Source organism: Bos indicus, chromosome 9, assembly GCF_029378745.1.
Source record: "Bos indicus isolate NIAB-ARS_2022 breed Sahiwal x Tharparkar chromosome 9, NIAB-ARS_B.indTharparkar_mat_pri_1.0, whole genome shotgun sequence".
In the NCBI taxonomy this organism is placed as follows: Eukaryota; Metazoa; Chordata; class Mammalia; order Artiodactyla; family Bovidae; genus Bos; species Bos indicus.
In genome coordinates this window covers 70,483,708-70,509,187 of record NC_091768.1, presented here as the reverse complement: position 1 = coordinate 70,509,187, position 25,480 = coordinate 70,483,708, and the positions used below count along the sequence as shown (strand labels likewise).

Below are 25,480 nucleotides of genomic sequence, written 5' to 3'. Positions count from 1 at the left end.
TTTTCCCCCTACGATTCTAACACTTCTAAGTAAAACTCGATGTACGCTTTTTGATATGAGGGTGGGTTATTTTTCTTTCCACAGGAAATCATTCTTAAGCCATTTTATTTGATCAACTATAGATTAATACAGTTGTAGAATGTTGAAATATCATTGAGAGTGTTTGGTTTTTGAATGGAGTAGAGCTCGGAGGGACTTTCACAGAACACTGTGTCATGGAATTTTGCTCTTTTAGGGTTTTTCCTATCCACCTCATGTTGGATTATCCCTTGGCACTCCGTTAGATCCTCATTATGTGCTCCTGGAAGTCCATTATGACAATCCAACATATAAGGAAGGTGAGTATTTTTGTATACATTCTACCTATGATTTTTAAAAGTTTTGTAACTTTTCCCTTTATTTTAACAGAGTTAAACAGACTTCAAATAAAATAGCATTTAATGTTGTAAAAAAAAAATTAACCTATACATTTGTCATCCAAATTAGGATACCTTTTAGAGTAGAAAAGGGCACTATAAACAATTACACTAGGACAGCAGTCATTGGCCAGCAATGAGCCAGGCAAATGGGCACATGTGGTCACTAATCTTAAAAAGCCATTTGGACATAACTTACCAGAAAGTAGAAATATAGACTTTTCCCTTTACGGTGTAAATTAGTCTGAAATACATGGTGCTTATGAAACATTTTCTGTCTAAAAGCACATATGAAAAACTACCATTCATCACACTAGAAAATATTAAGCATTTTGCTGTGTTGACAACTGCAGTTGACACTGGTGTAATATGTTGAAATGAAGAGGGGCAAGTATTTAAACCTGAATTTACTATGTAATATCCCAATGCCAAAAACTTAAAGGATTCCATATGAAATTATCAATAAAAGAAATTCAAGGTTATGATTTTACACTGATTTGTGCAATTTTTCAGAAAATACTGAGCACCAAGGATGTGCTGGATCTGTGCTTAATGACATAATGTCCTCACCTTCAGGGATATTATAGTGTAGCGGGAAAGGCAAACAATAAAATAATCACAACAATTAATACAAAATTATTTATATGCTAATTGATCCAATGGGTCAGTGTACAGGTAGGTAAGTCACTGTTGCAGAAATGAGTCAATTAATTTCCAAGTGGAATGGATTTATGAAGTGTTTGGGGCCTATACTCTCCCTCCTTATGATAACTGTGTCACAGCAAGAGGAGTACCTTATCTTTCCTCCCCACCAGAGCTGTTGTTATGCTGTTCACATCATAGATTCTTAATAATTGTTTGTTGATTATATGACTGATGAATTATTAAAAGACTGGTGATAAACTATAAAGAAAGTTAATTATTAATATTTTTCTCCATCATCACATGGTTTCTAGACCCAGTGGTTTTCACCTCTATGTAAATGTTACTGAGCTTCACCTCAAAACAGTATCAAATAAAACTTCCATTGAGTTACTATATATTCTAATGAATGACTTAGAATTTTTATTTCTGTCTTCATGTTAGATAATTGTGGAATATATCATTAGATAATACAAACGTGTCTCCCATGGTACACTGTGTAAGTTTTTTTTGTGAATCTGGATGTTGCCTTTCATTAATCTTTGCTTGTATTCCTTTCCTTTGTGAGAGTTTAAGGAAAATCATAAAATAAATGATATTTATTTATAAATAAAATATATATAAAAATAAACCTATATCAGCTGAATATGGAAAACTTTTTCAAGTACTCAAGCTCACTTTTAATTTTTCTTGTCTAAATGCTCTTGTTCCAGGCTTAATAGATAATTCTGGATTGAGATTATTTTATACGGCAGATATAAGGAAATACGATGCTGGGGTGATTGAGGCTGGCCTCTGGGTAAGCCTCTTTCACACCATCCCTCCAGGCCTGCCCGACTTCCGGTCTGAGGGTCACTGCACCCTGGAATGCCTGGAAGAGGTATGGTGTGCCTGGGTCTGTGAGCTGCTCTTCCTAGATTAATCTATGCTCGTAGAAACTGTGTTTGGAAAATTCCAAGTTTATTACTAATCTTTTTCTTGTTGTCATGCTATGAAATGATTGTTTACAATTTTAGCGAGACCTTTATTGCTTTTTAAAATCCTGAAGGCTGCAGGAGTAGAATTTTGGTGTTTTCCTTCCTTTCCCTTCCTTTGTTTGTTTCATATTGGACACTTCATTTTATCTTTTACGGTTTCAGCCTTTGTGTAGTCCCCTTTTGCTTTCTCAACTTTATTTTTTATTCATATTTGTTTTTTCCATGATTTATTTTCATTTTTTCTCATTTTCTCTGATTTATAGCTACTGACCCTTCTTTAACCAAATAGCAAAAATAACTAATATAAAATACATATTGGATAAGAGAAAACTATATATAAGTATTTTATAATGGCTGCTTCATTCATAGTTCTTTTTTTCTTGAATGAAAGTATTTCAACATGGATCGTATTCTTTATAAATCATAGGATATTGTGGTTGTAGACAGTATGGAAGAATGGTAGAATGGAAAGGTTATGCTCTTCTGAATTATTTAGACTATTTAGACCATGAATTAAATTGCCATGACATCATTCTCTAGCTGTAGGACTGTGAGCAATTCATTTAATTTAATTCTCCCAGTTCAATTTTCTTATCTGGAAAAGTGGGAGTAGACTCTCCCTTTAAGAGTTTCAATTTTCAAGCTACCAAAATACTGGATTCTTTTTGCCAGAAGCTGTAACTGTTTGCTCACTTCCTAAAAGAAGAAAAAAGAAAGATAAGAAAAAAGAAAGATAGAAGTGATCAGTTGGTCCTCAGCAAGCATTAGTTCTTCTTCTTTCCTCCCAGCCAGTATCGCTTCACAAAGATTGGAATAAGTCAGGAAAAATCCAAATTATAAATGTCTGGCAGCTCATGTGTTGACTTAAATTGTGTTAGCTTTTCTTCTCAGTTGTCCCTCCAAGTCTGTTTTAAGGTGAACTGTTTGCACTTGTTTGGACACCTAATCAGGGCTCCCCCTGTATCTCCCGTAGGCTTTGGAAGCTGAAAAGCCAAGTGGCATCCATGTTTTTGCTGTTCTGCTCCACGCTCACCTGGCAGGCAGAGGCATCAGGCTGCGTCATTTTCGCAAAGGGGAGGAGATGAGATTACTCGCTTACGATGATGATTTTGACTTCAATTTCCAGGAGTTTCAGTACCTAAAAGAAGAACAAACAATCTTACCAGTATGAATGTTTTTATTCTTTATCACTGAATGTCATCAAAATCCTGAAGCATATACCTGCTAAGAATTAGCCAGGTTTTTCCTGGTGTAATGAATTGCTCATCCTATCCATAGCTTCAAAGCCACCCACCATGGCTGTTGCATAACCCTCACGGAATGTGTTTGATCTGTTTTCCAAAATTGAAACTTGTTTTTCTTACTATTCCCAGGGGCAACTCAAGTCGTTGATTTCAAAGGAAATAAAACTTAGGTTTTGTGCTCTAAGCACCATTTTTCTAGACTCCCCAGTTAGTAATCCCTTGGCTTGCAGTTCTGGTAATGGTAAGATCAGAAGTTTTGAAAGTTCCATTGCAATAAAAGTAAATATAAGATCACTTTTTCTTTTGACTAAGATATTAGGACTTAGCTAATTATATTACTGTGTGTAACCCGGCTGGCAACCATACTTGAAGTTCTGATGAAACAACACAGAAAGGAATCTTGTGCCTTCCAATGATGAACAATTTAAAAATTTTATGATGCTTCATTTTGTCAAATTTTTTGACATTGAGCTCAATAGTTATACAAGTTCCTACCCTACTTTTCTTCTTAAGAGTCAGATATTTGTACTATTTATGAAATGAGAATAATAGCAATATCTTTTCTACATGCAGTAATTCTCTGGTATACTCTGGGAGTAGAAGGATGAAGTTTGAGTGATCTCAAGATTCTTAAGGACTACACTCCGTTTTATGGTGTTGTCTGGTGTTGGGGCTCTCTAACCAGCTTTTTTTGGGTTGTCTCAGAGTTCCTCAACTGATATGTCATGAGAGGATATAAATGTTGAAATACTGATTCCTCCCTCTGAATATCCAGGCAGCGAGGACAAATCTGAGGGCCATTACCCAGAGCTTGCTGCTTCTGGTCTGTAACTAGCCTGTCCACTTACCTGACCTGGAGCCATAAAAAATTAGTTTATTTATGTGCAGTACTGTTCAAAAGGTTGAAAAGTACTGGAAAAAATAAGTTACTAGTAATTTGCCTCACAAGTCTGTTTTACGAAAATAAATACCTGATTAAGGACCTTTAAAGTAAATAATGTAAATAAGAAGATAATCACAGTAACTAGTATCTGTGGCCAACACTTAAGAAGTGTTTAATCTGTACTTAGAACTAAATGTGTGTTCTGTCATTTAATTTCCTCACAACAGCTGTGTGAGATAAGTGCTATTTTTATCATTATTTTTTAGATGAACAAATTGTGCCCAGATGATTCATTTCCTTACCTAAGGTCATGCAGCTAGAACATTGTGGAGTCTGGCCTGAACAAAGAGAGCCTTATTTGTTTGTTTGCTTGCTTATTATGCTAGCAAACCTAGAATTTAATAGATCAAAAGTCTACTCTTGAGTCAAATTACTTAATGCATGCATTCATATAGCAGATTAAACTGTTGGCCTACAGATGTGTTAGATAAATAAAACAGCATGAAACTCCAATCTGAAAGCTTCCACTTTTATGTTTTAGGGAGATAATCTAATTACTGAGTGTCGGTACAACACAAAAGATAGAGCCCGGATGACTTGGGTAAGAAGAATTTCATTATTAAAATTTATTTGTGGAGGGGGAGAAATAAACTTTGATTTTAGAACAGAAAAAAAGAAAAAGCATTCCTACTTGGAAGCAAAATTCCTGACTGTCTTGAACATGAAACATCGTAAAAGTGAAATCAGAGCCGTTTTAAGATTTTATCAGATTAACTAATGATACTATGGTAATATTTGCAGTGCAATTTATTGACTCTTTCATGAAAAGCTATCCTTATTCTTTTAGTTTTTCCTCACCGAATATTATTAATAAAAGACCTGTGGTTACTAATGACCATGCACATGAGTCTGGACTTAGATGAATCAAAACTTCAAAAAGAAATGAATTCCATGACCTTAGGGCTTCTGACCCAAAGAGAAATCTGGTTCCAGCAGATTTACTGGGGAGTTCTGCCAAACATTCAAGAAATAAATCTCTCATGTCTTCCTCAGTCTCTTCCAGGGAACACACAAAAAAGGGGGAAACACTTTCTACCAACTCATTTTATGAAGTTAGGATAATCTTAGTACTGAAACTTGACATGGGCAGTACAAGAAAGGTCAACAAGACGCACCAGTTGGAAGTCACTTGGACAATGTATTGACAAACCAAATCTCTCATTATATAAAAATGAAAGTTAGGACTGATTTGGGTATAACTAAGTAATGTAAAATTGGTTTGAATTAGAAAATACATTAATGCCATTATACATTAAGAGATTGAAGGAAAAAGACTTATGAATTATTTCAATCAGGGCAGAAAAAGCACTCATAAAATTTGTCAGTCATGGGGGTAAAAAAGGACATTTATCAAACTAAGAATAAGAGAGAATTTCCTTAACCAGCTAAAGATTAGCTGTGAAAAATCTGTAGAAAATATCAAGCTAAATGAAAGGCTAGAAGTATTCTTTAAAATCAGGAAGAAAACAAGGATATTTATTATCACTGGTTTTATTCACTATCATAGTAGAAAAGAAATAAAATGAAATATGAAGATCAGAAAGGAAGAAGCAAAGAAGTAAAACACATTATTCACAGATATTGTCATTTTCCACATCAAAAACCTCCCCCAAATTGATATACCTAAAGTTAATTATATTTTAGTATGCAGTAAACTATCTGAAGAAACTGTAATTTAAGACTATAAATTCTATAGAAATAAAATAACATTAGATGTGTTTGATCTCTGTGAAGAAAATTATTAGTTTTTAAGACATTAAAGGTCACCTAAGAGATTGAGAGGCTGTGTTCATGGATAGAAGGCTCAGGAAAAAAAAAAAAAAAACAACACAAAGATAATCCTTCTTTATAAATTGGTTTATAAATTTGATGTAATTCATAAAGCTTTTATTATTTGGGGTTTTGCTGTCTAACCAAGAAACCTTCCCTTAGCCAAAGCTTTTCTCCTATTTAAAAAAATTTTTTCTAAGAATATTGCAGCTTTTTTTACATAGAGCAAGTTAATTATAAAATCTACATAGAAGAGCAAAGGGTTAAGACTTGGCAAGACTCTACTAAAAGAATAAGATGAGAAACAAATTACTAGGTATGAAAACTTACTTTCAAGCTATGGTGATATAGTGTGGTTTGAGTCCAGAGTTAGAACACTGGAATGGAATAGAGATTCTGGAAACAGACCTACAAACCCCCTGTATGGAAACTTGATTTAGGATAGAAATTGGCATTCAGGTAAGTGAGAGAGGATGGACTTTTCACTAAAGAATTCCTGGTACAATTGCCAGATGGCAAAAATAAAATTACATCTTTATCTACTACAATTCACACATAAAAATAATTTCCAGGTAAATTAAATATTAAAATGTGAAGAATAAAATTTTTAAAACCATTAGGAGAAATATATATATATATATATAAACAAATGTATATTATATATATATAACTTTATGACTTTGGAGTAGGTAGGAGCTTCTCAAAATATGAAAAGTACAAATTAAATTAGGAGATTGATGAGTTTGTCTACTTTAACACTTTTGGTCACTTAAAAACACTATTAGGTGAAAAGATAAGTTTTAAACTGAAAAAAAAATTTGCAACACATAAAGCATTAGTATAATTTAATTTTTTAAATTTAATTTAATTATAATTAAAAATAATTAATAAAAAGCATAACATTTAAAATAAATTCTATAGATCCACAAGACAAGCATAAGACAAACATACAATAGAAAAAGAGCAAGTGTGTCCTTCACTGGACGTTGCTGTTGATGTCAGGGAATGACTCACTTAAAGTCATACTCTCTTCAGTGGGGCAGCCAGCAACCAATGACTGGTTGATGCGAGAACACAAAAGCTTGATTCCCTTCCTACAATTTGATGTAACTCTGAGTAACCATCCAAGCTCAAAGGTAGATTAAATAGATTTACTGAGATGTCAGTTGCAGCCTCATTTGTAGATCAGCTTCTCCTTTTACCCAACCCTTTATCAAGTGCAAGGCATGATGTTTTGCAATTTGTAAAATCATTGCATATTAGCCACTATACTGCATTAATGTATAGCTATAAACACTACTGGCACCCTACTCCAGTACTCTTGCCTGGAAAATCCCATGGACGGAGGAGCCTGGTAGGCTGCAGTCCATAGGGTCGCTAAGAGTCAGACATGACGAGCGACTTCCCTTTCACTTTTCATTTTCATGTACTGGAGAAGGAAATGGCAACCCACTCCAGTGTTCTTGCCTGGAGAATCCCAGGGACGGGGGAGCCTGGTGGGCTGCCGTCTATGGGGTCGCACAGAGTCGGACACGACTGAAGCGACTTAGCAGCAGCAGCAGCATGAACACTACTTGGAGAAGGAAATGGCAACCCACTCCAGTACTCTTGCCTGGAAAATCCCATGGATGGAGAAGCCTGGTGGGCTATAGTTCATGGGGTCACAAAGAGTCAGACACGACTGAACGACTTTGCTTTACATTTTTTACTTTTTATGAACACTACTACTATGTTTTCCATCTTCACTTTTGAAGGATAGAGGATTTGCTGGATACAGAGTTCTTGAATAATTTCTTTTTTCTGGAGCACTTGAATATGTAATTCCAATATCTTTTTGTTACTTCCATCATTTATGATAAAATGTCAGTTGTCCATTGTATTATTGTTCCCTGTATGCAATATATCATTTTGCCTTGCCGCTTTCAAGATTTTCTTTTTGTCTTTGGCTTTCAGCAATATGACTATAAAGTGTCTAGGTATGACTTGCTTCATAATTGTCTTTGGCATTTGTTGAGCTTCTTGGGTCTGTAAGTTAATGTTTTTCACTAAATTTGGGAGAATTCCCACCATTTTTTTCAAATAGTTTTTCCTACTCTTTTTTCCTCTTCCTTCTCATTCAGGGCCTTCGGTTGCATGAAGTGAAAGTGAAAGTCGCTCAGTCCTGTCTGACTGTTTGTGAATTCTCCAGGCCAGAATACTGGAGTGGGTAGCCTTTCCCATGTCCAGGGGATCTTCCCAACCCAAGGATCAAATCCAGGTTTCCCGCATTGCAGGCGGATTCTTTACCATCTGAGCCACAAGGGAAGCCCAAGAATACTGGAGTGGGTAGCCTATCCCTTCTCCAGCATATCTTACCATCCCAGGAATCAAACCAGGGTCTCCTGCATTGCAGGTGGAGTCTTTACCAACTGAGCTATCGGGGAAGCCCATTTTGGTTGCATACATGGAATATTTAATATTGTCTTACAGCTCTCTTGGGTTGTTTTTTTACTCACTTTAGTCTTTCTCTCTTTGTTCTTTGAGTTGGGAGATTTCTAGAGATCAGTCTTCAAGTTCATTGCTTCCTTCCTCTGCCATCTAAAGTTGCTGTTGAGCTCATCCTGTGAACTTTTAATTTAGTTACAGTATCTTTCAAATCTAGACTTTCTATTTGGTTCTTTTTTTGTGTTTTCCTTTCTCTGATGTTATTCCTTATTTGTTCACTCATTTTTAGCTTATTTATCTTTATTTTTTTTAATTTTATTTTATTTTTAAACTTTACATAATTGTATTAGTTTTGCCAAATATCAAAATGAATCCATCACAGGTATACATGTGCTCCCCTATTTATCTTTAATTGAACATCTTTATTTAGCTATTTAAACATGTGTATGTCTGTTTTTAAGTCTTTGCTAAATCCAGCTTCCATATCCTTCACAATAAATTTCTGCTTCTGAATACAGGTCATAGTTTCCTGTTTCTTTTCATGTTTAATAACTTTTGGTTGAAAATTGGACATTGTAGATAATATATGGTAAGCAACTCCAGATTCTGTTCTTCAGAGGATCTTTGATCTTTTTTAATTGGTCCACTATTTACATTTAGATTCAAAGTGTGTAATCTGTTTCCCCTGTGGTGTGCAGATGCTGATATTTATGACAACAAGATTATAGAAAATTCAATGCAATCAGGCAAAGATTCCAGCACACTGACTGACTGGTATCATGTTGCTGAACATCCTCGGAAACGTTCACTATAGTGAGAAGTTTACACCATAAACAGAACTTTGAGGAGATTATTAGGTTATTTAAGAAAGATAACTTTTAAAGAGTTGGAAATAATTAATTTTAAAAGTGCTACTATCTTTTTGAAAACCAAATTGTCATTTAGGTGATTATTTTTCAGCTTTAAGATGGGTTACATTTCAATATTGGAAGAAACTGTGTAACATTTGTGGTTTGTGTGCTGTATTAGAGTTGGTGGAACATATACTTTTTTAAGTAAAATATCTCCATTTTCAGGGAGGATTAAGCACCAGGAATGAAATGTGTCTCTCATACCTTCTTTATTACCCAAGAATTAATCTTACTCGATGTGCAAGTATCCCAGACATCATGGAGCAACTTCAGTTCATTGGTGTTAAGGAGATCTACAGGCCAGTCACGTAAGTAGTAAATGGATTTCATGATGGGGTATGGGTGGGCTTTATTTTCATTTTAGATTCATCACCATGTTATGGGATTCCTTTATGTGCTGTTCTATTTGATTATTTTCAGCTGAGGCGTCCAGGTGACCATCTTGTTTGATATGTCCAAGGTCTTTCAGACTACTCATAGGTTCTCTAGTTTTCTAGGAAGACCTGAAGGATTCAGCATGTAATTATATTCATGGGTCCATGGGGTCGCACAGAGTCAGACATAACTGAGCGACTTCACTTTCACTTTCAACACATATTATAGTGAGACTATAAAAAATGAACCAAAGGAAAAAATACATGAGGCAAAATCCACAGGAAACCAGGTACAAGTTTCCAAGGCAAGCTTTCAAGAAACCCCTTCCAGTGGAGTCTCACAGAATGTGCTTAATTCTACCAGCAGCAAATTATGACAACACAGATGAAGTGTTGTCAATTGGAGAAGCTCATTAGAGACTCAGAATTCAGAGTTTTTATTGGGGGCTGGTCACATAGGTGCTTTCTGCTTGGAAAATACCAAAATTCCAGACTCCCAGAAGGAAAGCAAGTATTCAACATAAGCAGCATCATTTATACAGACAGTCTAGGTATGGTAAATTATGCTTATCATTTAGAGAAAGTTCTATGTTAGTAGAGAAAATTGTTTGCTATTGTTTGCTATTTAAGTTCCCTGATGTCAGCCTTCCAAGCAGGTGTTCCTAGGATGTCAGTCTCAGGCTTGCTGTGTTAATTCTTTCTTCACAGTTGTATATGATAGGAATGACTTATGGCAAAATAATAAACAAGATAAATATTATTCTTGCTCCCTTGAGATTGTATATTAGAGAGGGTAAGAAGTAATAAGCAAATATACATATAAGATTTCAGATATTGAAAGATGTTATGAAAATAATTGAGACAATGAAGGAAGTGTGTTGTTGTTCTCAGCTGGGTGGTTAGAGCTTATCTAGGGAGCTGTCTTAGTCCCTTTTGTTTTAACTACCACAGATAGGGTAGCTTATAAACAATAGAAATTTGTCTCTCACTGTTCTGGAGGTTGAGAAGTCCAAGGTCAAGGTTCTGGCAGATTCAGTGCCTGCTGAGGACCCAGCCAGCCATCTTTTCACAGTGATCTCCCGTGGCAGAAAGCTCAGGGGAGCTTTCTCAAGCTGCTTCTATAAGGACACTAATCCCATTTATGAGGACAGACTGTTCCAAAAGACCCACCTCCTAATAACATCACCTTGGGTGTTAGGATTTCAACACGTGAGTTTGTGGGGCGGGGCGGGGACACAAATATTCAGTCTATATCAGAAGGTGATGTTTGAACAGAGACCTAAGTGTTGAGGAGCCAGTCATGGAAAGATCTGCAAGTATACTCTGCAGAGAGAATGAGGCCAGCATGTTCAAAGAACAGCAAGAAGGTGAGTTTGGCTGAAGCAGAGGGAGATATGGTGGGCAATAAGTGGAAGGTCTAAGAGCGAGGGGGACCAGACAGTGTAGGACTTTATAGGCAACAGAAGGACTCTGGGTTTTAAATGCAAAGAGAAGCTCTTACAGGGTATGGTGCATGTATGCTAGTTGTTTGGTCATGTCCAACTCTGCAACCTCATGGACTGTAGCCCACCAGGCTTTTCTATCCATGGAATTTTCCAGACAAGAGTACTGGAGTGGGTTGCCATTTCCTACTCCAGGGAATCTCCCCAACCCAGGGACTGAATCTGAATCTCTTTTGTCTCCTACATTGGCAGGCAGATTCTTTACCTTTGTACCACCTGGGAAGCCTTCTTATAGGATCAGTTCAATTGCTCAGTCATGTCCAGCTGTTTGCGACCCCATGCACAGCAGCATGCCAGGCTTTCCTGTTCATCACCAACTCCTGGAGCTTGCTCAAACTCATGTCCATCAAGTCAGTGATACCATCCAACCATCTCATCCTCTGTCATCCCCTTCTCCTCCTGCCTTCAATCTCTCCCAGCATCAGGGTCTTTTCCAATGAGTCAGTTCTTTGCTTCAAGTGGCCAAAGTATTGGAGCTTCAGCTTCAGTATCAGTCCTTCCAATGAATATTCAGGACTGATTTCCTTTTGGATCGACTGGTTTGATCTCCTTTCAGTGCAAGGGACTCTTAAGAGTCCTATTATAGGAAATAGATATTCAAAATGTTAATTTAGCCACTATGTTGAGAAAAGACTCTAGGAGGGCAAGATTAGAAATAATATAATCAACCAGGAGATTTGTGATTGTCCAGTTGAAAGGTGAGAATGACTTAGACCAGGATGGTGCCAGTAAAATTGGTGAGAAATGGTTCCAATCAGATTACCTTTTGAAGGTAGCCCTCACTGGACTTGTTGATTAACTGCATCTCTGGGAGATGGTGAGGGAAAGAGAAGAGTAAAGGAAAAATAATGATGTCCTAATGGTACAGGGAAACATGTTTGAAAAAGAAATTGAGAATTATTATTATTATTAATATTAAGTTTGATATAGAAAAAAAGGATTTTATCCATTATTAAGCAGTACCACAAAGAAGAATTAGGATGGCTGGTAGAAAGTTTGAAGTGTAGATTTTATTTTTATACAAGGAAGAATTTTCTAATGATTAGGATTTTTCTAAATCAGTCAATTACAAAAGGACTGATGTAATTAGGCAAAAGTGACACATAGGTTTTTGAGGGGGTGTATTTAAGGAAAGATTAAATAAACACTTAATGAGGACGTGGTAAAAACATAGATCTGAAGGAGAATATAATTATGGCCTACTTTTTGTTCCAAAATTGTATAGGGATTATAAATTAGAAACTGCAAACACTCTTCTTTTTAAATTAAACCCACTATTCATAGATACGTTCCACCGAGTTCCTATTCAGTCAGCCCAATGACCACCATATCAGAGGTCTGTATCTGCTAAAATACAAATAACAAAATGCTGATATAAATTAGGTTGTAGCTTCTGAAGTGTTTTCACATACGAAATTTCAGTTAATTTATTTTCACACAGTTTTATTAGGTAGAGCAGTATTTGCAGTCCCAGTTCAGAGAAGGAAAAATGGAAACTAAAGATTAAGAATCTGTTCAGCTTCATGGATTACATAATCAATGGGGAAGGTGGGGTTTGTATTGTCGTTGCTATATATGTGCCTTTTTGTTCACAGTGACTACATTGCGAACAAATAAAATGTCAATAAAACGACACATAAAATGTCACTCTAGAAGCACTAGGAAGTAGTCTTCTTTTTAAAATATCAAGATTGCGTGTTTCTTGCATAGATGTTTAGTCACTTCAGTCACACCTGACTCTTTGGTACCCTATGGACTGTAGGCCACCAAGCTCATTTGTCCATTGGATTTTCCAGGCAATAATACTGGAGTAGGTAGCCATTTACTTCTCCAAGGTATCTTCAGGACCCAGGGATCAAACCCAGGTCTCCTGCATTGCAGGCATTCTTTACCATCTGAGCCACCAGGGAAGTCCATAGTGCTTCTTACTAAGACTTAAACAGTCTTCCCTGATGGCTCAGACTGTTCAGGAGTCCAGCTGCAATGTGGGAGACCTGGGTTCGATCTCTGGGTTGGGAAAATCCCCTGGAGGAGGGCATGGCAACCGACTTCAGTATTCTTGCTTGGAGAATCCCATGGACAGAGGAGCTTGGCAGGCTGCAGTCCATGGGGTCGCAAAGAGTTGGACATGACTGAGCACAGCACAGCAAGACTTAAATAGCTTTGTTTTTTTCCCTTCAGAATATTTTTAATGTATTGACTAGACACTCCCTAATCAAGAGAACATTGGAGAGAATGTTAGATGAACATTCAAAGCTGTGTATTTACAAGATGAACAAACTGCATGCTATGATCCAGTTACTTTCTTTTCTGCTCAACTTGTATGAAGCCTCAAAATGCTTGTCTCCTGTGTCTCAGCAAGCTTTGTCAGTGTCCACTAGTTTGATCTCCTCCAGGAAATACTGAAGTTGGGATTTTCATCACTTATACAGGGAGAATTGCTTCACAGAACAATACTAGTTTTGAGAGGTCATTGCCCACATAAAAAGTTTAACTACATGTTTAAATATATTTATTCTACAAAAATATGAATGAAAAAGAACCTCTGTTATAAGTACATGTTTGGACTTTAAATCAGACTTTTAAGTTTAGTTCATCATCAGTTCAGTTCAGTCAGTTCAGTTCAGTAGCTCAGTCATGTCCGACTGTTTGCGACCCCATGAATTGCAGCACGCCAGGCCTCCCTGTCCATCACCAACTCCCGGAGTTTACCCAGACTTATGTCCATCGAGTCGGTGATGCCATCCAGCCATCTCATCCTCTCTCATCCCCTTCTCCTCCTGCCCCCGACCCCTCCCAGCATCAGGGTCTTTTCCAATGAATGCTTTGCATGAAGTGGCCAAAGTATTGGCGTTTCAGCTTTAGCATCAGGCTTTCCAATGAACACCCAGGACTAAACTCCTTTAGGATGGACTGGTTGGATCTCCTTGCAGTCCAAGGGACTCTCAAGAGTCTTCTCCAACACCACAGTTCAAAAGCATCAATTCTTTGGCGCTCAGCTTTCTTCACAGTCCAACTCTCACATCCATACATGACCACAGGAAAAACCATAGCCTTGACTAGACTGGACCTTTTTTGGCAAAGTAATATCTCTGCTTTTGAATTTGCTGTCTAGGTTGGTCATAACTTTCCTTTCAAGGAGTAAGCGTCTTTTAATTTCATGGCTGCAATCACCATCTGCAGTGATTTTGGAGCCCCCCAAAATAAAGTCTGACACTGTTTCCACTGTTTCCCCATCTATTTCCCATGAAGTGATGGGACCAGATGCCATGATCTTAGTTTTCTGAATGTTAAGCTTTAAGCCAACTTTTCCACTCTCCTCTTTCACTTTCATCACACTGACATAAATATTATTAAAGGCCAAAGCAACAAGGTACTGGGAAAAAGATAGAGAAAAGGTTTTGGGTGCTTTTTTTTTGTTTTTATTATGAAAATATTGCTAATTTGGTTTTAGGATACAGTATTGAACAGGAATATCATATAACATAAAACCTAGAATCTTCTAGTTTTGCTTTTAATGTAAGGATTATTTAGGTGCCCCATTTTATTTTAAAGATTCTGTAGCAATTTTAGGATTAGAGGATACATTGGGAGAAAAATAGAGACATGTACATCCTGTCTCAAAATTTGTGTGTTGTGGAGGGTACAGTTTTCCTCTGCCTTCTACAGATCTGGCAAGGCTTAAGGAAAAAGTAAACCTCCCAAAGATCAGATAACAGAATAGATAATGAGTTTAGATAAATTTGTATTCCCTGCTGGACAATACATCAACACTCTCCATGTGGTTCCAGTGAGGTTTATGTGATGGGAAGTTCCTGCTTCATTTGTTCTCTTTCTTAAAAAACAAAAAAATCAGGAGAGGTGTTTTTTCTATTCTCTGCAGGAAAAAAAAATCACTTTATGTTGATAAGGTGTTAAAATCACATAGGCTTATTATAGAGCATTTAGGTAATGCATAAAAAGGTTTTAAAAGAGAGGAAACAAACTATCACTCAAATTCTGTTAGAAACAAATAACACTGACATTAATTGAATTGGAGACATTTTTCTGTATAGGTATTGATGCAAAGATGAACAGATCAGGGTTGTGAAAAGTCTTGCAGTCGTGTCCAACTCTTTGCAGCCCCAAGGAATTCTCCAGGCCAGAATACTGGAGTGGGTAGCTGTTCCTTTCTCCAGTGGATCTTCCCAACCCAGGGATTGAACCCACATCTCCTGAATTGCAGGTGGATTCTTTACCAGCTTACCTACAAGGGAAACCCAGATCAGTGTTAGAAAGATTATAATTTGTGTACTGCTTTAAGCAAAAATATTAAAATTTAATTTTGTTTAAATTTATCAGAAGACTAAATTAAAATTGAATAATTGTTGAATAAATAAACGTTGTTTTTAATGAGAAGAAATAATATTGTATAAAGGAGCTCTCAGATGCTGAGAAAATAGGTCATAAAAGGTATTAACATTTTTTTAAACACTGTATTTTAGTTTTAGATCATAAAAATGAGAACATTCACACTTTCACATTTTCTCCCAACCTCCCTTTTTGTACCTCCAAATATTTATTATTTATATTAGAATTTTCGTATTCTCAAGATTTTTAATATTCACCTTTAATTCTGAAACACAATTTCCACAATATTTATTGCAGCTTTTATAGATTCTGTGATAATCCCTAATCTTCATATGATTTCTGCATTTCTAAGGGCTTCCCTGGTGGCTCAGACAGTAAAGCATCTGCCAGCAATGCGGGAGACCCAGATTCGATCCCTGGGTCAGGAAGATCCTCTGGAGAAGGAAATGGCAACCCACTCCAGTATTCTTGCCTGGAAAATCTCACGGATGGAGCCTGGTAGGCTACAGTCCATGGGGTCGCAAAGAGTCAGACACAACTGAGTGACTTCACTTCTACTTTATTAGGTGCTTTAATTTGTCTCTTCTGTATTTTGTCCTTAGTTACTTAATCAAGAAGGGCTTCCACATGCTTTATGTCCTTTATGTTTGGAAATTTCTGTATTTATATTTGTGCAGCATTTGGTTAGATATAGTAATTGGGACTTAACTTTCACTTTTCGCTTTCATGCATTGGAGAAGGAAATGGCAACCCAGTCCAGTGTTCTTGCCTGGAGAATCCCAGGGATGGGGGAGCCTGGTGGGCTGCCGTCTGTGGGGTCGCACAGTCGGACACGACTGAAGCGATTTAGCAGCAGCAACAGCAGCAGTAATTGGGAATCATATTCCGCCCCCCGCCACCTTCCAAGATATCTTTGGATAAATGGGCTCATTCTTCCTCTACCTGTATTTGTAAGTTCACTTGAACATATTTCAGTGTTGAGTATATGAATCAAAATTTTTGGAAATACAAAGTGTTTTACATATTTACACATATAAATATTTACATATTTTCTGGAAGTATATGTATTCACTTCTTTTTTTCATTACAAGGAAATTTTCTTATGTCTACAAACTTTTTTCTAATCTATTTGGGATTTTTCTCAAGAGTTTCCCTATTATTTTTCAGAAGTGCTCTTCTCCCTCTTGCTTTTTTTTTTAAAAAAAAAACATACTTGGTGCTAAATTTGTTTTGTCTAAAATTTATTTCCTTTGGTCCATCTCCTTTTTCATCTCATTCTGTTGTTTTATCATCCTGTATTTGAGCTCTTGTTTAATCACATTCATGTTCTTATTAAATAAACATAGCATGAAACACTTGTGGAAATTCTCTCCAGTATACTTGGTTTATATCATCTTCTAGAATAGATTTGTTTGTCTCTCCCTCTCTCTTTCTTTTTGTCTTCACTGGATATTGAAATAGTTGAAATGTGATATTATTTCCTTTCACCCTAAGTTTCATGGTTGTTTGGCCATTCCTTCTTTTTGCTGAGCCAGTTCTGTTTAAAACTTCTCTTTAGTAAACATAGGTGAGGTTTTGACTACTTTCTAAGCAAATCTGAGAGTAGTTTGCTTTCTCTCACACCACAGTTTGAGGTTTGGGTGAGATAGATAGATAGATAGATAGATTTTTTTTTTTTTTTTTGGAGGGGTGATATATTTTATGTGGGCTTCCCTTGTGGGTCAGCTGGTAAAGAGTTCGCCTGCAATGCAGGAGACGTGGGTTCCATCCCTGGGTTGGGAAGATCCTCTGGAGAAGGAAAAGGCTACCCACTCCAGTATGCTGGCTTGGAGAAGTCCATGGACTATATAGGCTATAGGATCGCAAAGAGTCAAACATGACTGAGCAACTTTCACTTGTCCACTTGTTCATATTTTATGTACTTTCTTTTTTGTATTTTGAGGGTAAACGGCTCTGTGTGCAGAGGTGTGACTCTGTTCTCTATATCACAATACAAGGGTGATTCCTTCCTCAGATTTTATTAAAAATCTATTAGAGGATGTTTTCTAACTGGTTGGAGCTGACTGCCTTTCAGTAGAGCAATGTCCCAGGCCTTAATATATCAGTCTGCCAAATCTGTTCCATCCCAGGGATGGGTTCCATCAGCTCACAAACCTCTGCTTCTGTTAGGGAGATTCAACTGTGCTTGATCCTTCCCAACTTCATTTACTCAGAGAGCATGGAGAGGGTTAGGAGTTGTGCCTCATTAAGTCAGATTTCCTGGTTTCCTTCTTTAACAATTTGATTGGTAAAAGTATAGGTTGTATCTTTTTTGTCTGTTGATACATTTTTATTTCTTGTTTGTTATTTATTTATTTAAGTCAAATTGCTTGAGATAGAGCTTACATCCAATTAAACGCCCTTTTGTTAAGTATGGGCTTCCCAGGATGTGAGAGTTGGACTGTGAAGAAGGCTGAGCGCCGAAGAATTGATGCTTTTGAACTGTGGTGTTGGAGAAGACTCTTGAGAGTCCCTTGGACTGCAAGGAGATCCAACCAGTCCATTCTAAAGATCAGTCCTGGATGTTCTTTGGAAGAAATGATGCTAAAGCTGAAACTCCAGTACTTTGGCCACCTCATGCAAAGAGTTGACTCATTGGAAAAGATTCTGATGCTGGGAGGGATTGGGGGCAGGAGGAGAAAGGGACGACAGAGGATGAGATGGCTGGATGGTATCGCTGACTCGATGGACGTGAGTCTGAGTGAACTCCGGGAGTTGGTGATGGACAGGGAGGCCTGGCGTGCTGCGATTCATGGGGTCGCAAAGAGTCAGACACGACTGAGCGACTGAACTGAACTGAACTGAACTCCCAGGTGGCTCAGTGATAAAGAACTCCCCTGCCAACACAAGAGATGCAGGAGACATGGGTTCAATCCCTGTGTCGCAAAGATCCTCTAGAGGAGGAAATGGCAACCCACTCCAGTATGCTTGCCTGGGAAATCCCATGGACAGAGGAGCCTGGTGGGATACAGTTCCTAGAGTTGCAAAAGAGTCGGACAAGACTGAGCAACTGAGCACACACGTGTGCTAAGTATGCTGTTAGAAAGTTCTCTGATGTGTTCCCATGTTTAACCACATCACAGATGAGCTCTAGGGCATTTTCATCACCACTAAGACTTCTGTCACACCTCTGGAGACACCCACCTCCACACAAAGCCCCAGGAAAGCATGAATCTGCTTTATGTCACTATTAGATTGATCTTTTCTAGATTTTATGAACATAGGATCATATGGTATATACTCTTTTGTGCCTGGCTTCTTTCACTCAGAATGTTTTTGAGATTCATCTATACTGAAAGTCGTCTATACATATATATGCATGTGTAAATTTGTGTGTATGTATGTGTATCACCAATCCATTCCTTTTTATTGCTGAGTAGTATTCCCCAGTGTGTATATACCTAAAATTCCATTTATCTGTTCACCAGTTGAAAGACATTTGGATTGTTTCCAGTTTGTGGCAATGATGAAGCAAGCTGCTATAAACATTATTGTATTCATCTTTGTATGGACATACGTTTTCAATGTCTGCTTTAATACCTAGGGGTGGAGTCCTTGGATTGTACACTAAGTCTGTGTTTACTGCACTGAGACTCAAATGTTCTCCCAAATAATGTACCTTTCTACATTCTCACTGGTAATCTGTAAGATTTCCCACTACTTAGCAATCTTACCAGTGTTCTCTGAATTTTCTGTATTTTGAATTTCATCTATTTTAATGTGTATGCAGTGGTATCTTACTGTAGTTTTATTTTCCATTTCCCCTGTGACAAATGATATTGAGCCTCTTTTCACATGCTGATTAGTCATTTATATATGTTCCTTTTTAATTGTTCAAATTCTTGTCCATTTAACTGAGTAACTTTTTTATTATTGATTTATAAGAGTTCTTTATAATTTTAAAGAGTTCTTTATACTTTAGATATAAATTCTTTGTCAGGTGTATGTTTGTAAATAGTTTTTTTTTCTGGTCTGTGGCTTGATTTTAATTTTTTAGCTGTATTTTTCTGAAGTCCATTTTATTATTTTTGGTTTGTTTTGTGTTTTTGATATCCCATGTAAGAAACTGTTGCCTGCCGAAGGTTGTGAAGATTTTCTGTCTCTCTTTTTTTTTTTTTTTTTCCCTTAAAAGCTTTATAGTTTTAGCGTTAGGTTGAAGATCCATTTTGAATAATTTTCTGTTTGTTGAATTTTCTGAGGTTCATTGTATTTCATACAGACATCAAGTTGTACAAGAACTGTTTGATGAAAAAAGCTACTTTTTTCCTATATAATTACCCTGAAATGTTTGTTGCAAATTATTTCACCATATATTGACAATTTCTAGACTCTGAGTTCTGTTCATTGTGGTACATGTTTAGTTTTACTATAATACCACACAATTATTATTATAGTTTTATAGTAAATCTTGAAATGAATGTGTAAATCCCCAAACTTTGCCATTTTTTAAAAATTATTTTGGATAGTCTAAGTTTATTTCATTTCTGTACATTTTTAAATCGAGTAGCCAATTAAATTATGCTCATAAAGGAAAATTACTCATCAGTATTAAATCCTTTATTTTTATCAACTAAAGTGATATATAAATAGTACTCTTCAATATATATGTGGATCTGGGTATTTAGACACTGCCCAGATGTGCAGAAATGTAATGGTTTTACTTTCTAGAACATTCCTAAATTTTTAATAACTAAGTCCCAGTCCCAGTGAGAACAGAACTTGCTACTTGAACATTATCTGTTTCTGGTTTAGACTGTAGTCTTTTAAGGAAAAATACTTAGGATAAATATTTACTTTTTCAGGATTACTCCTCATTCTGTCTTTTCCTTCTCTTCTCTCCAGTGGTAATCAGCAAGTGTGGTGTAGGACAGGCTGGAAGGTTAGGAAGTTTGTTGGTATGATGTTATAAAGTAGGAGCCTGAACAAATTTAGTAGGAAGGGAAAGGAGACAATAAAAATGGGAGAAGATGCCAGGTTAGGGAGGTTGTGACACTCTCCCCACCCAGCCTGTCCTGCTGGCTCCAACGTAAGGTTCATTGGGCTTGCCCTTTTAAAAATCCTTGTCTACATACTTATAATAAGTAAAAAAAATGTGTTTACACCTCTTCTGTAACTTGATACTGTGAAATCTCAAACGGATGCTAATTTGTTCTAGCGGTAAAACTTTTTTAAGATTTCATCTATGTAATATACAATACATTAGTGGTAAAAAAAAAACAAAACAAAACAAAAAACCCCACCAGCCAACCCAGGAGACATTAGAGACTGGGTTCGATCTCTAAGTCAGGAAGATCCCCTGGAGGAGGGCATGGCAACCCACTCCAGTATTCTTGCCTGGAGAATCCCATGGACAAAGGAGCCTGGTGGGCTACAGTCCATGGGGCCACAAAGAGAAGACACGACTGAAGTGACTCAGCACACACGCGTTCACTCTTACTAGCAAACTGCAGAAAACTTAGGGAGTTAGCAGAGAGTCCAGTGCCCCCTTGTGGTGGTTTAGGAGATTACAGGCTGATGCTCTCCCGCGCACCCCCAGCATTTTCCTGGTTATAAAATAGATTTTTCCTTTTTTCAAAACAAATACCTTATTTCCTTGAAAAGTAAATTTGCTTTTTAATATTTGATTTAAATTTACTTTATGGGAGGCTGTAGTTGCTTCAGTTGTGTCTCTTTGTGACCCCATGAACTGTAGCCCACCAGGCTCCTCTGTCCATGGAATTTCCCAGGCAAGAATGCTGGAGTGGGTTGTCATTTCCTTCTCCAGGGGATCTTCCCCGTCCAGGGATGGAACTCACATCTCCTGCATTGGCAGGCGAGTTCTTTACCACTAGGACCTAGCTTTTAGTATATTTTAAATAACATGGTATGTAAATATAATGGGCCCCTTTCAAGTTAAATTTTTACTTTAAACAAGTTTTTACATGTACAAATTTTATTTTGTACTAATTCTGGATTGTATCTCTATAAGTCTCCACAGAGTATTTAATTTACACTGTTATCAATTTTAGGTCATTGCTAGATCTGTTTGCTGCAGTGTGATGGCATTTGCTCATTCTTTATGGAACTTTAAGGTCTCTGCAAAACACTGCATTTAAAACTCAACAAAGATATATTGACTTTGATTAAAGAAAAAAGGTTAAGAATAAAGAATATAAAGATCCTTGTATATAACCTATTGTATTATTCATTATCTCACATTAAAGTACAGAGGAAATGTTTTCATTTTAAACATAAAAAATTTATCTTCATAACTCTAAAAGATTAATAAAGAATGTTTAATTTAATTAAAAAGATAATATTAAATGTGCCTGATTAGGTTATGTGTGTAAGAGAGAGAGCTGATATGACATAATTAAATGAAGAAATTATGAAGATCAAATATTAAAAATGTAGATTCCTCAGCTGGAGGTTAATTCGTTGCTAACTATTGAAAATCGCTGGAACTTCCTCTTGGGGTATTAAGGGAGCCGAACACCTACCAGTTACCCGTGATAATCTCCTGGATGGTCCATAGAACAGACCATGCAAATTTTTGAACTACACTTAAACACTTTTCCTTTTTTCAAGAATCAATAATATAAAACTTATATTTCTTGGACATTTAACATATATTTTTCTTCCGCAGCAAGTAGAAGCAGAGTGTATCATCTCTAAAATATTTTTTCCTCAGTGAAATTTTAAAAACACTGGTTCAATTTTTTTTAAAAACACGTTGCTACTTAGGCAAGCAAAAACAGGGCAACCAGCAGTGGTCAGGCTTTTCCACAGTGTGGACTTGAAATTTCCATTGTTGTTCAATATCTTTTGATATTCTGCAGATTTCTTCATTACACCATTAGCATGGTAGTCTTCAGAACTGAATTCCTATCAGTTATATTGTTAACCAAAGCCAAAACAGTTATGTGAGGAATTGTGGGTCTCCAGGGAAGCTTTCTAAGTCAAAACTATTGGTCTAAAAGTAACACTCATCTGCTACTAAACTGAGAAATTTTCTTTTAAAAAATGATTTCTTATTTTATATGTATTTCTTCTAGTAACTGCTTAAGAGTTCATTAGTACTTTCAATTAGGTTATCTATGTGTGTGTAAAAATGAACTAGTATGAAGTCTGTTTTAGAATACAGTACCCCCACTCCAGTACTCTCGCCTGGAAAATCCCATGGACGGAGGAGCCTGGTAGGCTGCAGTCCATGGGGTAGCTAAGAGTTGGACACGACTGAGCCACTTCACTTTCACTTTTCACTTTCATGCATTGGAGAAGGAAATGGCAACCCACTCCAGTGTTCTTGCCTGGAGAATCAGTGGGATGGGGGAGCCTGGTGGGCTGATGTCTATGGGGTCGCACAGAGTCGGACACGACTGAAGTGACTTAGCAGCAGCAAGTCCCCTACATACAAATGCATTTCCTTCTGAGAGTGTATTCATAAGTCCAATTTGTTAAGTCCAGCAAAGTTAGCCTAGGTACCCAGCTAACATAATTGTCTATATAGTACTGTACTGTAATAGGTTTATAATACTTTTCACACAAATAATATGCAGATAAAAAACAAACATAGAAAGTAAAGAAACATTTTTAATCTTACAGTACCATACCTTGAAAAGTGCAGGAGTACAGTGCAACAGCTGGCATACAGGGGTCTGTTTGCATCTTTTTGCATCTTTAAAAGCTCACATGTAGGGGACTTATGGTATTGAAAAGTAATGGAAACACAAAATGCTTTTGTTCTGAATATAACTCATTCTGGTTATTTATTTTACGTTCAGGACCTGGCCTTTCATTATCAAAAGCCCTAAGCAGTATCGAAACCTTTCTTTCATGGATGCAATGAACAAGTTTAAATGGACTAAAAAGGAAGGTCTTGCCTTCAATAAGCTTGTCCTTAGCCTGCCGGTCAACGTGAGATGTTCCAAGACAGACAATGCAGAGTGGTCGGTAAGTCCCACTTTGTTTTAATCTTCAGGGAAAACAGATACTGCATCTTACCTGAATCCACAACAGATAACATGAAAGGAAGGAACAGACAGATATCCACAAATTCAGTTGTCTTTTGATAAGTCTGAGAATTTTTCAGTGATTACGTAGATGCCCCAAAACTCCTGATCCCACTTCCTTCAAAGAAGGAAGTTTATTGTAAAACTAAAGTTGGGATGAAAAAGGAATAAGGTGGGATGAAAGCTTCAAAATGAAACCCAACAGAGCATGTTTTATCTCTTCTTTCTCAAAGGTGTGTCTGACCCTTTCTCCACATTCCTGGGAATCCCTAGGATTCTGACTGCCTGATGGACAACTTCAGCATCCGTTCCCCCTCTCCCACCCTTTTAACCCCTGCAGAAGTGCAGGTGCTGAGCAAGCTTGGCCGCAGTCCTGCTCTTCAATCACACACTCAGTGGCTTTGTTTCTGCTCTTTGCTTTTCAGATTCAAGGCATGACAGCATTACCTCCAGATATAGAAAGACCGTATCAAGCAGAGCCCTTGGTGTGCGGAGCTTCTTCCACTTCCCTGCGTGGAAATGTCTGTCTCGAGCTGCTCCTGAGCTTCGTGGTCCTGGGCAGCTCACTCAGCACCAGAAGCTTGTGGCCGTAACTCTGTCCTGCTCGGAGACCATGGTTTTCCGTGATCTGAGCCTGACATTTCACGTGCTGGTTAAGGACATTTATGGGGTGTGAAGGATGAGGGTGAAGACCTTGGAGACTTCCTTTCACAGGTTCCCTTCCTCCTGTCCCCTCTTCCTTCCCAGGCTTCCTGAGAGATGTCCATCAGGTTCTCATCTTTTCCTCAGAAATATCTGGTAACATGTATGAATCGTTCAGTAAAGCAAAATTGACCTTACATAACCTCTTTAAAAAATTGGACAAAGTCAAGTAGAAGTAAAAAACTTCTTTATCTCCTGTATTTCATTTTATTGAAATACTTGTTGCTATTTTACTTTTTAAAATTTTTGATCTGATTTCTATATTCCTCTTTTTAAATGTTTTCATCTTAAAGGTGTAAATGGAGGTACTCTCCATTCCAGTGTTCTTCCTCTTCACTGCTCTTTGGTGTGATTTCCCAAATGAAACAGTGGTTCCTCCTACTTTCTTGTAATATCCGGTTCTGTCCTTTTCTGTGAATTATCCATGGGCCCCTGACCTCAACACTTTCTGATGGTGCCCATTCTAGTCTGCTCATTCACTTGAGCCTGAGTCCCAAACTACCCTGAACCCATCTTTTTTTCCCCCTTCCTTGCTCAGCACTGGCCAGGTGAGTTTTTCCTTTGAGCTCTGTCACTATCCAAAAAGAAAGAGGCTATAGAAAACACAGCCATGGTACATCACTGATTGTAGGCTGAGGAGGAAACGTAGCTGGCTGCAAACTCAGTGCTGTGAGGGGTCTTTTGTGAAGGTCCAGGACAAAGGCCAGAGGGTGTGAACCAGCTGAGGAGGATGTGAGGTCCTCTCTGACCATGTTGGGTATCACACGTGTTGCATACTGGCTCGATTTGAGTCACAGTTGCTATTGTAGATTTATTTTTATATTAGTTAATGAACTAACTTTCCAGAATAAAACTGTCACCAGTCCTGTCACCTTTTTTTGTTCTTTTGGTATAGATCAGCCAAATCTTGTCTTGTGTCTTTTGCTCATTGTCTTAAGCTAAGTTTGTTTGATCATATTAATAAACTAAATGAAATTAAATTTTTGTGTGATATCTTGTATACTCCTTGAGAGAAGCAAGTGGTTCAATACTGCCCGATTTGCCAGTCACATCAATTAAGAGTGCTGTATTTTTCCATTTCATTTTTAAGCCGTTTCTCCCCAGCAAACAATGTCTTAAACACAAACTATGCATGCGTGTGTATTTAGTTGTTGAGTATGTGTGACTCTTTGCACCCTATGGACTTAGCCTGTCA

At 37.2% G+C, this 25,480-nt stretch overlaps 1 protein-coding gene across 3 annotated transcripts in view; it reads left to right on the top strand.

Moving 5' to 3' along the window:
- Nucleotides 1–25,265, top strand: part of MOXD1 (monooxygenase DBH like 1) — a 96,518-nt gene extending 71,253 nt beyond the window's left edge. For 2 of the 3 annotated variants that reach the window (XM_019967447.2, XM_070796168.1), the window contains exons 6-12: nt 236–338; nt 1,772–1,938; nt 3,009–3,200; nt 4,704–4,763; nt 9,493–9,635; nt 23,356–23,524; nt 24,009–25,265. In XM_019967447.2, coding sequence (XP_019823006.2) covers nt 236–338; nt 1,772–1,938; nt 3,009–3,200; nt 4,704–4,763; nt 9,493–9,635; nt 23,356–23,524; nt 24,009–24,176 — 1,002 coding nt within the window. In that variant the 3' untranslated portion in view covers nt 24,177–25,265. The remainder of the gene's footprint in view (nt 1–235; nt 339–1,771; nt 1,939–3,008; nt 3,201–4,703; nt 4,764–9,492; nt 9,636–23,355; nt 23,525–24,008) is intronic. The other variant, XM_019967448.2, reaches the window with a different exon arrangement.
- Nucleotides 25,266–25,480: the final 215 nt, after the last annotated feature.